We start from the raw sequence: 15179 nt of genomic DNA, 5'->3' as shown, positions 1-15179 counted from the left end.
CTTCATTGTGAGTGTTTTCTCTCTTGTCTGCTTCCTCCCTCTCTCTCTGTCTCTGCAAAACTCAAAGGATAAAAAAGTTTAGAGTAAAACACAAGTTTCTCTACCTCCTTTTCCTAGCCACCTTTTCCCTACCTGTGAGGCATCTACTGTGAACAGTGTCTTGGTATCCACTCAGTGTGCATCATGCAAGCCTTCTGTATTTGTATTTGCTCACTCTTCAGAATTAATTGTACCTAATATCGGGACTTGAAATAGTGCACTAACTGCCTGACATATGGAGCAGGGAAATGAGGGTAGGCTGATCTGCATACCTGCCGCTGCTGTGGCTGAACCAGGCACTGTTCTTCCTTCACATTTCAACTCTCACTGAAACAGGGAATGTTTGCTTGGTCTGTTTGGTATCATATTTTGGACACTGGTAATGGTTTTTATTATTGATTTTACTTTTTAAAATGGCTGCCAACCATTGTTCTGAAGTTCTTTCCAGAACCTCTGAGTATAGGAAGTTTTGAGATGCAACTGAGAAATAATACATGTTAGAAGCTTCATTTAGGTACTGATTGTGAAATTACTGAGGATGCAATATATTAACCATATAAAGGGCATTTAAACAGAATCACATAGAATGTTATGTATTGATCAGGTGGCAACAACCTGACTGAAAGCTTCCAGGAAATCAACCCTGTATTTTCTCTGTGTGCACATCGCTTCTTTCTTTGCTATGTCTGTAGTCACAGTGGCTTTGTAGGATAACATTAACTATCATAAGTTAGCAGTATTTTCTGTATATTGGTAATTAAAACACCTTCAAATATTACTTGTCCTTAAAACACCAGTGAGCTCATAGAGCAATATAAGAGTATTTTACATGGAGAAAAGAATATATGGGAATGGTGATGGAGGAAGGTCATTGGTTTAAAAAAATAAAGAAACTGCTTGGCTGGCCCTCATAGGTTAGAACACAGGTGGGTGGAGAAAATAGAACAGAATGCTGGGAAGAAGAGGAAGTGAGCTAAGACTCGACAGCTGTCCTCTCGGGAGCAGACGCCTCAGAAGAGACGCCATGCCCCGCTCCCGGGCAGACACACGTGATGAAGCTCCGACCCAGGATGGACGTAGGTTAGAATCTTCCCGGTAAGACCGGTGCTCACAGATTATTAGAGATGGGTTGATCCGGATATCAGAATTAGCCAGTAAGGGCTAGAGCTAAAGGGCCAAGCAGTGTTTAAATGAATACAGTTTGTGTGTTGTTATTTTGGGGCATAAGCTAGCCAGGCTGCCGGGGTGCTAGGGACGCAGCCCCGCCGCTCCTATGACTACAGAATGGGTGAGGCTGCTGCTGTCTTTCTACTATGTTCAAGCTTATACTGAACATAGCATATACTGTGTGCATTATAATGATCTTTGAATTATTAATTTAAAAGTGATGTTTGATTCTGTGCTTGCAATTGACTTCCTACACTGACTGGGATTGCCTTTGCTCACCACTGTCTCTTGACATCTGCTAAGGAGAATAGATGGTGACATGTAAAGGTAATTGTGAGGTGAGTGGATGTTATGGGTTCTTATCTAACTAAACAGTGATCTGGAAATCTATCACCTTAGATGTTCATCACAGAGTTATTCCTTTTGACTTGAAAAAACTGAAGCACAATTAATAAAAACTCAGATAGAGAAACTGGGATTCAACCTGAAGATCAGAAAAGCAAAACAGCCAGCCACTGGCTCTTCCTTGACCTCAGTCCAAAATGGCAGCCCTGTCTCTAGGAATCTCAGAATGAGACTGAGACTGAGAACTGTCTCCTCCTGTCTTATAATCCTCTCTAGTTCTGGAATTAAAAGCATGTACCACTGGGATTAAAGGCATGCACTACCCAGTTTCTATGGCAACTAGTGTGGCTACTGGGATTAAAGGTGTGTATTATCACTGTCTGGTCTGTAAGGTTGATCAGTGGGGTTGATTAACTCTCTGATCTTCAGTCAAGCTTTATTAAAAAAAAATAAAAAAACTGAAGTGCCACTAGAAAAAAGCATTCCTTTTTAATATCTTATTTACGTTATCCTCAAGTATCTGACAGTTCTTATTTATTTATTCGGTCTCTAAAAATTATATATTTACTTATTTTTATTTATTTATTTTTTGGAACAGGGTTTCTTTGTAGCTCTGTAACTCTGGAGCCTGTCCTGGAATGAGCTCTTGTAGACCAGGCTGGCCTCAAACTCACAGAGATCCGCCTTCTTCTCCTTCCTAAGTGCTGGGATTAAAGGCATGTGCCACCATCTCCTAGCCCAGACAGACTGTCTTAACTGATATAGTATTTTCATGAGCCATGAACGACCTGTCTAGAAGAAACAAAGATGAGAGAGTTCAGTTCCCACGGTCTCCTTCTCTTCCTCCTCATTTCTTGTTATTATTATGTTATTAATGACAGCCTTTTGCTGTGTAACTCAATCTGGTATGGGACTCAAATTTTTCTACCTCAGTTTCTGAGTGCTGAGATTACAGGAACATTTATCCAGTTAAGACAGTTTTTAATGCAGATAAAACTTTATTGGAGATTTGATTCATGTTAATGGGAACATTGCTTCAAGTTTTGAAGAAATCGTACGGAGAACATACTGAATAAAACATGGTAGACTGGTGTTTGTTGGCGAGGCCAGCAAGTGGGTGTTGCAGGGTGGGCTACAGCCTGGACAAACTGACCCAGTGCTTCACTGTAGCATGATTTTGTCAGTGAATGGGACTTTGTGTAGTTTTCAAGTTTGAAGGAATAAGAAATAAGCCATGGAGCCTTTGGAGGCTATGCTGCAGTTCCATTTGTAGGGAGGTACTTTGGAACAAGTTGGCCTCTGCTTACCATACTAGTCCTAGGCATAGAGACTAGATGCGCTCATGTGCTGTAACTTACTTTGTTCCCTGCTGTTGACTGAGTTTCTGTCCTGCCCAGTTCCTGTAGTCATTAAGTCCCCAAGAAATCACACAGAGGTCTACATTAGTTATGAATTTATTGGCTCAGTAGCCCAGACTTCTTATTAACTCTTATAACTTATATTAGCCCATTATTCTTATCTGTGTCAGCCACGTGGCTCAGTACCTTATTTGGCAGGGCAGTCACATCTTGCTTCTTCTGTGGCCGGGTCAGGACTTCAGACCAAGCTTTCCTCTTCCCAGAATTCTCCTGTTCTCATTGACCCGCCTCTACTTCCTGTCTGGTTGTCCCGCCTATACTTCTTACCTGACTACTGTCCAATCAGCGTTTATTTAAAATATAATTGACAGAATATAGACCATTGTTTCACACTACTCTGCCAGACTTAGCAGCTCGGGATTTTATATGCAGTGAACTTATTTGGAAAATCATAGATAAAAATCAGCTTATTTAGAATATTTAAGAGAAAAATTTAACCCAGAGGGCATTTTTTTTCTGCTTAGCAGTAATATTTCTAATTCCTTAAAATAGTTTTTTAATATGCAATTAATGAGCTGACTTGAAACAAATTTTAATTTTATTTGCCATTAACATTTTGCTTGCTAAATGATTTCTGGGTGAAAATCTTCTCTTTCATTAGCTGAACATTTAAAATTTAAAACTGTTATGTGTGTATGCATTACTAATATTATTATGAAACTTGTTTAAATGCTCAAGTTTGTGGATATTGCACTTTCTTCTCAAATGTGAACCATATAGAACTATAGTCCAGTTAAACTTTTTTTTTGTAGAAAATAAGGAAGAAAGAAAGATAAATAAATGTTGAAATTAGCCAGCAGTTTGCTATTTCACTTGGGTTTCTTGAGATAGTGAGGAACATGTACTATTTTTGTTTTGCTCTTTGTTTATATCTGTGTACATACATATGCGTGTGTGTTGTGTACCTTGTGCATGGTGAGTTTCCTCTGGCATATTTAGGAAAGCATTCATGCTAGTAGATTCTGATAACATGAGCTTTGTCTTACATGACACTTGGAGAAGTAAAAAATAGCGAGAGTGACTGGGAGTCACATCGCTTCCAAATGCGATAGTGTCCTATGCCACTTATTAACCAGCATTCAAGTTAACTTGTAGGATCTGCAGTCAATCCCTCATGCATTCATTTAATTACATATCTTAACCTTTGGGCTTAAGATATCCACACCGATTCCTCTTGGAACTTGCGTTTAAGGGTGGGAAAAAAAGAGAGAAACCTTTCAAAGTGGCGTTGTCCCTGTGCTTCTGCTTCCACCACATGAAACTCTTCTTATGAGTGATCTTTTGTTTTTGAATAAGTAAAGATATTCCCAGTTTGAAAAACACTTTCAGAATTCTCATTATTGAAACCGTGGCATTTATTATCAAGGGTTGATATTGGTAGTCACTTTCCAGCTGACTTATACTGATGAAAAGATTCTTTTGAATGGGTATAGGCGATTATGCAGATAGACAATAGTTGTGTTAATACTTGCTTCTCCCCCTTCCTTTCCTCCTTGAGACTTAATGATTTAATAAGACATTATCTACACAAAAGGCCACCATTACAAAAGACAGAAGTACCAAGGGATTTCTAAGGCTTCTGATCCATATGCCCTGGGCTTGTCTTTCACATGAATATCTGCTTTCTGTAGCTGTCAAGTTCATGCATAATTATCTTGACAAATGACATTCTCATTAATATTGTAATGAACCTTTGGCAACCAGTGGAAGCCATGTGCCCCAGGCAGCAATGCCCAGTTTCAGTTTCTTGCTAATGGTTATAAAGCCTGCCTTAAATATGCTTGAAGCCAGTGATAGGTAAATAAATCACTATTTGAGCTAAAAATTACTTAGATTTATACACACAAGCTAAGAGCACTGATGTGTGATAAGGGGCTGCTGGTGTTTACCAGCTAGAGACCCTTATGTGTGTGGGACCTGCAGTTGCCTGTTCTGAGAGCTTCTCCGTTGTCTCATATACAATCTGGAGTTTATCAGGAGAACACATGGTGATGAATTATTACAGAAGAGTTCATTTGCTAGATGATTGTCAAGAATATTGAACTACCCCATGTAGAAGCAAGGTTACTGTTAACCAGAGGCTGCAACCATGTCTAGGACTCAGGTGCACTAAATTCTGTGAAAAATATACCCGTCTAATAGACAATGTAAGTAGGAGGTGTGTGTATGTGTGTGGGGGGTGCTGTCCATACCACTCCATGTGTATTGATATGTCCTTTTAAGCAGTTCTTGGTTTTTCAAGTTGATGGTTTCAAAGTACATGTCTGTTGATCATTTGTCATATGAGTGATCCTACTTAATTTGTTTCATATTGAGCTCATGGAAACCATTCTGTGAGCACTGTAGAGTGAGTGTTGTTCATTCATTTGTTCAGTCATTAATTTTGAAGACATTCTTTCGTGTTTTGCAGGCATGTATGCCTGTATACTGTGTGCGTTCAGTGCCCTCAGATGCCAGAAGATAATCTGGAAGTAGAGTTAGAGAAGGTCATGAGTCACACATATGCTGGAGATCAAAGCTGGCACCACAGAAAGGGCAGACTGCTCTTAACTTTTGAGCCCTTCTCTTGCTCCTCTCATTTTAATTTTTTTTTTTTTTGGTATTTGTCATAGTTGTCATAGTTGAGCAAGTCAGCTGTGCATTTGACTTTTTTTTTAGGTTCTTTGGTTCAGAAAAAAATAAGCATTTTTGTAATGTCATCTACTTACTTTCATTAAAAGTGAAGCGAATTCAGCTGGGCGGTGGTGGCGCATGTCTTTAATCTCAGCACTCAGGAGGCAGAGGCAGGGGGATCTCTGTGGGTTCAAGGCCAGCCTGGTCTACAAGAGCTAGTTCCAGGATAGGCTCCAAAGCTTCAGGGAAACCCTGTCTCAAAAAACAAACAAACAAAAAAAACCCCAAAAAACAAAAACAAACAAACAAACAAAAAAAGCAATGCAGTGAATTCTAGAACTGATTCTCTAAATCTACCATGTGCTCCAGCTATCAGTGTGTTTTAGTTTTTCAGTTGTATTAAGTTACCTTCCCTTTGGTTAATGTCATTGATAATTTATATCTTGTTAGGGTTTCTGTTGCTGTGATAAACATCATGAGCAAAGCATCTTGGGTAGGAAAGGGTTTATTTCATCTTTCAGCTCACACTCCATCACTGAGGGAGTTAGGGCAGGAACTGATGCAGAAGCCATACAGGATGGAGCTTTGTTTGCTCTTCATGGATTGCTCAGCCTGATTCCTTATACAATACAGGAAAAACGGCCTATGTAGGGGTTGCATCACCCACAGTTGGCTAGACCTTCTCCCATGAATCATTAATCAAGAAAATGCTTCAGAGGCAGGTTCCCAGATAATTGTGATGGTGGTATTTTCACAGTTGAGGTTCCTTCTTCTTAAATTACTAGCTGGTATCAGGTTGACCAAGAACCAGGCAGCATAGACAAGTTGAGATGAAACTATTTTGTCTATTAGTTTTTGCTATTAATTAAAGTCATAATACGTCTTTTAACATTTTACTGAACCATTAGAATTAATTAAAATGCTATTAATGTAAAGACAACCTTCTGGAATTATTCTCCAGTGTATTGGTGCTGGGTAGTAAGCTAGGTGCATGCCATGGGAAGCATTCCAAGAGGAAGGAAGAAAAGTAGCTTGGGACTGGTCTAGAAAGTTTTGACTTAGTAGTATTGGGACTGTAACAGTTTTCCCAGTAGAGAAGTGATGTGGGCACATGTAAACGTTTAGAAGGCCCTCATGTTTTCCCTGCTGTTAAGGTAAAAAGATTAAAGCTGAGAGAAGGGGTTCATTGGGGCCTGACTGACATCAAGCAGTGGACTTAGGACCAAGGCTACTTGAGCCGAAGGTCTCTTATTTGTAATTCTCAAGTCTGTCTGAGAAAGGCCCTGAAAAAATATAGATCCAAAATGTACTTGTGTACAAAATTTGAACTGATTTGACTTAGGAATTTTAGTGTTAAATGGGTCATTGCATTTTTTGCTCTTCTCTCTGTGTGTACCTCTCTCTCCCCCTCTGACTTTGAATTTAATTTCACTATTAGAATGTCGAAGGAGTGGCAAACTGGACGCAGTGATAAGGCAACTGGAAAGATCTGTTAGCAGCAGCACAGAGAATGCGGTTGTTACAAACGGGCTGTGAGATGTCTTCAGAACAGCATGCTGCAGTGAGACAAGTGAGCTTAGGCAAACTGTGGAATTGGTACCCTGTCAGTGACTCCTGAGAACAATGAAAACAGGAGAGGGTTATATAGCTGGTAGGTAGAGAGGTTGGCTGATTAGTAGGGCTGGGAAGTGAAGAACTGGTCCTGTCTGGTGAGTGGAGGTGAGGAAGGAGTATCCTGTAGGAGCTGAGTATAGGATTATGCCAGTGCAGCAGGTGTGGCACAGGAAACCCACGTCAAGATTTCTGAAAGGAGTGTGGCTTATTTAGATTTCTTTATTTATAGATGAAGCCATAGGCAGCTGGAATGCATATTTGCATATCATTAGTGGTGCTCTGTAGGAGCTCAGGGAGCTAACCTGGGCCTGGGGAAGTCAAAGTAGATCTTAGGCAGTTCTACAGTCTTTTCTGCTTACTGTGCAAAGTGATGTCTTGGTATTCTCAACAGTGAAACATCTTTATAAGACAGCCTAGTGGGCAAGAAATCCTGAATCTCCTGAAGAACAGGTCTGCACAGATCAAAAGCAAAATGAAATGATAGTCTTGCTACAGATTCCTCTTATTCCCAGGCTTTCTGAAAGAACTCAGCCTTCTTTGTGCTGCTTGTGCTATTACTGGTGCTCCACCCAATGAGGCAATCTTAACAACTGCTGGATCTCTGTGAATTCAAGGCCAGCCTGGTCTATAAAGCAAGTTGCAAGACAGCCAGAGCTGTTACACATAGAAACCCTGTCTTGAAAAACAGTAACAACAAACAAACAAAAAAGAAAGAAAGAAAAGGAAAAACAACTGTTAGAATCTGACTATGGCCTACTTCCTCACCATGCCCCAGCAGCCCTGCATAAAGAACCTCTTTGCTGACAGGACTGCCTTAGTTTTATCCAAGTTTTAATGAATCTTTTCCTTACATGCAAGAACTGTTTTCTTCCTTAAGAGGCCACATAGCATTTGAGGTTTCACCCATATTAAAGGTTTCTTTTCATGAGTATAACTGTGAAATGTATTTACAGTTGGGCCAGTTTCCTAAAATTTACTTCTTAAGAAGTTGCACTGGGTAACTGCTGTTGTGTTTATGACAGCTAATTTATGACTGAATAGAGAAAATTGGGCAGGTATAATGTTTTCCACACAAATGTTCTTCTTTTACTCTCATAAGAAGTAACGGTGTATGTGAACATCATATGCAGTTACCTTGCCAAGGCTGAATTTGCACCAAAACTCTTGTTTAATGCAGGCCATGCAGTGTCTAGAACACAACTGGACACTTTCAAAGGTTTTCTTGTATGTTTTGAAAATAAACTTTAAAATATAATACACATTTATTCAGAAAAGTTTAATAGAAGTATAAAATAGAATGAAGAGCCAGTGGCAACTGCTATTAAATTTTTCCCATAGTTCATCTCATGGCTTCTATGTCTAGCATGCAGAATTATAGGTAACCATGTAATTATTACTATTTTTCCTGTTTTTTCGAGACAGAGTTTCTCATTGTAACAGCTCTGTTGTCCTAGAACTTGTTGTATAAACCAGGCTGGCCTCAAACGGACAGAGATCCACCTGCCTCTACCTTCTGAGTACTGGGATTAAAGGTGTAAGCTATTACCACCTGGCTACTTGGGACTGGAGAAATGGCTCAGAGGTTAAGAACACAGGCTCTTCTTCCAGAGATCCTGAGTTCAATTTCCAGCAATGGCAGATCGTGTGTCCTGTTCTGGCATGCAGGCAGAATACTGTGTACATAGTAAACATGTATTTGTATAGGTAAGGTTTTATACACATATGACCTAAATTATCACTACTAAATTATTTCATCTTTAGGATTCTTTTTAAAGTTTGTTATATTTAATGACTACATGATATTTTATTGTGTGGTTCTTCTATAGTTTGTTTAATTATTCTTTTTTGGGGGGATATTCATACTGTTTTGAACTTTTTTCTAGTATAAATATCATTAAATAAAACTCTATTTTTAACTCTTGCCTTCATTTTAATATTCCTTATGATAGCCTCCATTACTGTGCCAAAGGGTGTGAACAGTATTAAATTTCATGATAGTGCTGAATTGCTTTCTAGAAAGCTTGTGCCCATAACTCTCTCTCAGGTAATAGAGGAAACTGCCTGCTTAGAGATATTTTGTTATTCATCCTTGTCAGCAGGATGCAAAACATACTTTCCTGATGTGATCTTTTTTGAGTGAAAATGGAAACAAGTAGAGAAAAATGTATGCATGTATTTTGAAGTAGTCAAATTTTACATTTTTTTTTGTCATATAGACTATATATTATATCTGTCGTTATAACATATATCTGATGACTTTTGCCCAATGGTGACCTTGTGTGGGCTATGGTTACTCACCATTGATCCTTTTCAGCAAGGGAAATCATTATTCTGGTAAGTTCATGAAGTGCTTAGATTTTCTAACAAGAATGAAGGAGGTGGAGAGAGGATTGTTGGACCCATTATAAAGTTCACATTAGGGCTAGAGAGAAGGCTCAACTCTAAAGGGCATGTACTGTTGTGGAGAACCCAAGTTCGATTCTTAGCACACACATTGAGTTGTTCACAACTGCCTACAACTCCAACTTCAGGGGATCTGACACTGTATTCTGGCTGCCCTTGGTGCCTGCATTCATGGTCACATGCATGCGTGTCTATACATAATTAAAAAGTAAGTAAAGTCTAACTAATAAGTCCTCAATAAACTACATTATTTACCATTTTATTGGTTTAAACACTTCGCTAGATTTGTGGTGGTAAAAAAACCTTTGTGTATCATTAATGTGGCCAATATTCTAAAACATCTTTTAAAATTAAGGTGTAATTCATGGCTGTAAGCTTGAAGCTTTAAGTTCTTCCTCCTCCTCTTTTCTTTTTTTTTGTGGCAGTGTGTAGCCCAGGAATAACTATATAACGGTACCCTTTTCGACCAATTCTGAACTTTGTATAACAGCATATGCCTGTGGAAGAAAGAAATGTTTTTTTATAGCTTGCCAAGAGTGCTGAGCTGGGTAACTAGCAGCCTAACAGTGTGACTTTGTGCTAGGATATATAAAGCTGCATGTGAAAATTTGAAATTCTTATCTACTGCAGGGACGAGTTACTGAACAACGTAGATGGGAAGACAGATTACAGTTGAAACTCAGCCCAAAACACTCGAAGCAACCCTGACAAAATAATGCCATGTGCATAAATCAGAGTGTTCCTGGGAATCTCTGAAGCTTCTCTACCATCATAGGTCTAGGGGCAGGTTTCCAGGAAGTTATTCCCACTTGCAATTTTGACTCTGGCAACTGTACTGCTCAGGTATGTGTGAGGTAGGCTTTTGGTAGACCATGGAGCTCTGTATTCTTGGTGGGACCGCATGAGTCTTGAAGAAAGTAACTGACTTGTGTATTTTAAATTATCTCAAAACGAAAGTTTGAAATTAAAAAAAATTGAGTTATTTAAGTTTAAGAACTTAAGTTAGTTCTTGATTTTCAACTTTGATCTTTAGTTATGTTACCCTTGTTAATCAGTCCCCGAGGGAGTTCACAACTACTTTTGTTGAAGTAAAGAATCATTAGTGTTAGAAGATCACTCACTATCTTTTGGCTAACAGGCACCGAATTTGGACATCTATTCCTGGGTATTTATCATTTTATCTGAGAAGTCAATGATCTATCCCACATGATTGCTGTGGCAGTTCTTAGTTTGAAAAGTCTACAATCTTATTAAATTCTATGCATATTCTCTCCCTCTCCCTCTCTCCCTCCCTCCCCCCCCCTCTCCCTTTCCTGTCCTGGGGTCAGTCCTCTGTCTTCTGTCAACTTTGTGTCCTTTTTTCAGTAAATTCTCTTCTGGTAGTGTTTATTGTATGTATGTATTACAGTAGACACTGTCTTTTAGGAGGAATAATCTCTGATGGAAGGATGCAAAGGGTTTTAGATTAAATATCTTGACCAATAAGACCAGAGAAGGCTTAGCATTCACAAATATAATTTCTGTTATCTCTTAGCTAGTCTGTGACTTAGTATTGAGTTTATTTTTTATTTTTTAATCACTGAATGAAATTCTTTACTATCTAGAGTAGTAGTAATTTTAATCAGAAAATCTGTGTACACGAGTATATGTTTGTGTGTATGTGTTGATGCGGTTGTGTGCATGTGTGCATTTGGGTACATGTGGAAGCCCGACATCAACATTGGATGTCTTTCTCAGACATATTTCATCTTGTTTTTGAGACAAGGCCTCTCACACTCTTCCCCCTTATTTTTCAAGACATGGTCTTTCAGTGAATTTGGAACTTATCAGTTCAGCTAGGTTGAGTGGCTCATGAACCCCTTTCCAATGAATGATGGTTTTACAGATGTTTGCTGATGTGCCCACCATTTTTATGTGGGAATTGGAGACCCAAGCTTTGTCTCTCATACATGCATGGCAGGTACTTTATCAATTGAGCTATCTCCCTAGATCCTATTCAAATGTTTTTCCAAAGGTATAGTTAATGACTTTTATGATTATGCAAATTATTCCAGGAGGCAGAAGGTACTCTCTCTTTCTCCCTCTGTAAAAGGGAAACAGGACTTTGTAGTTAAGAGGGTAGAGAGCAGAAGGAGAAGTGTGGGTATTTACTGTAATTTTCTCTTATTGCCCACCAGAGGTCTTAGTGTGAGCATGTAGTCTCTTTAATGAATGAGTCCAGCTCTGTGGACTAGTAACTTTCAGGTGATCTATCTAAGGATTCCTTTGGTGTTACAATTTGGTAAAAAATAAAGTTGGTTGTTGTTCATGATGAAGGCTTTTTTTTAATACAGAGCAAAGAGTTTAAATGATAGGAGAAGGACACGTAGAGATGAGTGACCTAAAAGCACCTTCAGTATTCTTCTGGTTTAGTGCAGTAAACAGAGTCTTTCTCTTAGTGTGTTTTGTTTGTTTTGTTTAGTTAATTCATTAAAATTAATTCACTAAAATTTTGAGACAGGGTCGTACTGTGTAGACTTGTCTTGACTGGAACTTACTATGGCTAGACCAGGATGGCCCTTAAACTTACAAAAATCCAACTGCTTTTGCCTCCTGACTGCAAGATTAAAGGTGTTCACCACCATACTAGAATCCTATATTTGTTTGGTATAAGAGCATACCACAGACTGAGTAATTTATAATAAAAGGAAACTTGTTTCTCATAGCTCTGGAGTTTGGGGTCATTGATCAAAGCATGAAGCCACACCTTTCTGTTTTGATCATCTCATGGCAAAGAGAGAGAACAGTGTATGAGAAACCTACTCCCACCTCAGTTAACTCACTCTTGTGTTCTAGAGGCAGAGCCCTCATGCTTCACACGTTTTTATACTATTAGACAGCAGTGAAATTTCAACATGGTTCCTGGGAAGGACATTCAAATTACAGCAGCCTGTCAATAGATATTTTCAGTTGTCTTCCTGTGGTGTGGATGTGATAGGAGGGACACATATATGTCACTTGGAAGGTAACGAGCTTGTTTAGATAATATAAGACACATTTGTTGTTGTCTGCTGAATGAAACTTAACTTGTGCTTTTCCTATGTGCTCCTTCCAGAATTTCTGAGAAGCTTCTATAATGGTCTGTTCAACCTTCATCCGAGCTGCTCATGAACACATCTACCTAGTAAGGAAGATCAGTCATGTCTTCAAATGCCATCAGCATCGGGCTTGGGGCTCTAGGCCAGCTACATCCCAGTTTCCTGCCCAAGGTGCTCCAGGCAGTGTGATAGAGCTGCTGGGAAAATCCTACCCTCAGGATGACCACACCAACCTTACCCAGAAGGTCCTTTCTAAGGTGGGCAGGAACCTGCACAACCAGAAGTACCACCCTCTGTGGCTGCTCAAGGAGCGGGTAAAGGAGCACTTCTACCGGCAGTACATGGGCCGCCCCAGGACCCCTCTGTTCTCCGTCTATGACCAGCTGCCTCCAGTGGTCACCACCTGGCAGAACTTTGATAGCCTGCTAATCCCAGCAGACCACCCCAGCAGGAAGAAGGGGGACAACTATTACCTGAACCGGGTGCACATGCTGAGAGCACACACGTCAGCACACCAGTGGGACTTGCTGCATGCAGGACTTAATGCCTTCCTCGTAGTAGGTGACGTGTACCGGCGTGACCAGATTGACTCCCAGCACTACCCAGTTTTCCACCAGCTGGAGGGTGTCCGGCTCTTCTCCAAGCACGAGGTGAGTCTTTAGATGTGTTTGTGTTGATGTCACTGAAGACTGGTGATCTGTGAAACTCGCAGAGTTGTCCTTGGTCTTCACTTCCGTTATTCGCTCATCCGTTACTCGTGATGTCTTTTGTGTACACTGGCCTTCCAAGCCACAGTGTGTCTGCTGTGTTGTCTCACATCGCTGCAAACCGTAAACTTCAAAACAACGTTTTCTTTATTATTTGTCTTTTCTGGTCCCCTTCTCTCAGTACTGACCTTCTTTACACTGGTTTACAACTTATAAGCTGCTAGTGGTTCACATCCAGCCTAATCCAAGCTTAGCGAAGGCGCAACTCTGAAACTGTGCTCAGGCTGTCCGTTTGTATTGGTGGAACTTAGTGCTGGTCTCCTGCTGCTGGAGAGTGATGCTCTCCTGCGCTGAGGGGGGTCTATAGGTGCACTTGTTGCACCATCAACTATGCTATGTCCCTCAGCTCCTTCTCCTTGTCTGACACTGGTAGTGGTGTGTGTCTTCATTGTTAGTGTAGATGTGTGTGTTTGGATGTAGAGTCTTCTTGGTCAGAAGTCTGACATTCAGGTCATCTGCAAAAGTTTTCAAATTCATACATCTGTTTGATGCTGTCCTAATGTACTGGGTATATATTTATTTTTCTCTGCAAAGTATGAAAGCCCTATAAAGCTTGAACCTACTTACTAGACAATAATCATAATAAGCATGGTAGCTCAAACTTGTAGTAATTCAGCACTTGGGATGCAGAGGCAGGCGCTGGGTTGCAGGTTCAAGGCCACTCTGCGCTTCATAGTGAGACACTGTCTTAGGTTAAACAAAGTAAAAGTAAAGAAAAATAATTAAAATTGTATCATTACCTCTCTTTCAAATATATTAAAAGACTCTCCATCTTTTATTGTAAGAAACAGACAAAAGTGTAATGAGTACAGGTGTTTCTTGTATGTCTCTAACAACCCCTTCCACACATTGTTCACATTTCTTGTATGTCTCTAACAACCCCTTCCACACATTGTTCACATTTCTTGTGTGTCTCTAACAACCCCTTCCACACATTGTTCACTGGAAAGGGGTATTAGTAGTATGGTCACAAAACTCCTTCTTGCAAACACAGCTTGATGGGCTCTTAATGTGAAAACAAATAGCATAGAGTCCTTAGACTAACAGATAAATATTTTATTATTCTAGCAAATACATTAGCAGGAAACAACGGAAAGGTACTACCCTTTCTCTATCTGCTTCAGAATAATGTTATCCTTTACAGCTGGGACACAGGTTAACCTTCCTCAAAACAGGCTTCAGTGTTGGGTCTGGGGAGCATAGAGGGCATTCCTAGTACTTGGGATGTGGTTATTTTAGAAAGGTTATGGAAACATTAGGGCACTGAAAGGAAACAGAAAGAGACAAGTCAGAGTCTGGAATACAACCAAGTGGTAGAATGCCACTTTCCATTCACCTGTGATGCCATGCTGTCCATGGCATGACATTGGACAGGTGTTCAGTCTGGCTTACTTTCTTAAAGAACACATTAATGTGTAAGCCTGCGTGTTATGGTAGAGATAGTTGAAGGCTGGGAGACTGACAGTGACATTCTAATGGGGGGAGGGGATTGAGTGATGAAAGGAAGTTAGCATTGAGAAGAATACATAGTTTTCTTTATAAACCCTTTTTTTTGGTGTACATTTGTTGTAATCTAGTCCAGTTTTCCAGGCACCATGTGTAGCTACTCTAGTCTAATGTCGTGACTGCTTTCTGGTTTATTGTTTAGTGAATTATGCTCCTGTGTATATAACTGGCTTCTTTTCAGGTTGCAAGGTGCTTCAGTTTTCAATGCTTCATTTACTCCTCGTAGTAAA

At 39.8% G+C, this 15179-nt stretch overlaps 1 protein-coding gene across 3 annotated transcripts in view; it reads left to right on the top strand.

The window, feature by feature from the left end:
- Positions 1-15179, top strand: part of Fars2 (phenylalanyl-tRNA synthetase 2, mitochondrial) — a 380900-nt gene that overhangs the window by 64442 nt on the left and 301279 nt on the right. For all 3 annotated transcript variants that reach the window (XM_041632916.1, XM_041632915.1, XM_041632917.1), the window contains one exon: positions 12694-13326. In XM_041632916.1, coding sequence (XP_041488850.1) covers positions 12715-13326 — 612 coding nt within the window. In that variant the 5' untranslated portion in view covers positions 12694-12714. The remainder of the gene's footprint in view (positions 1-12693; positions 13327-15179) is intronic.

This window comes from Microtus oregoni, unplaced genomic scaffold (genome assembly GCF_018167655.1).
Source record: "Microtus oregoni isolate MIOR12 unplaced genomic scaffold, Mior012 000042F_ref0000377, whole genome shotgun sequence".
Classification (NCBI taxonomy): domain Eukaryota; kingdom Metazoa; phylum Chordata; class Mammalia; order Rodentia; family Cricetidae; genus Microtus; species Microtus oregoni.
This window is presented reverse-complemented; position numbering and strand designations above follow the sequence as displayed.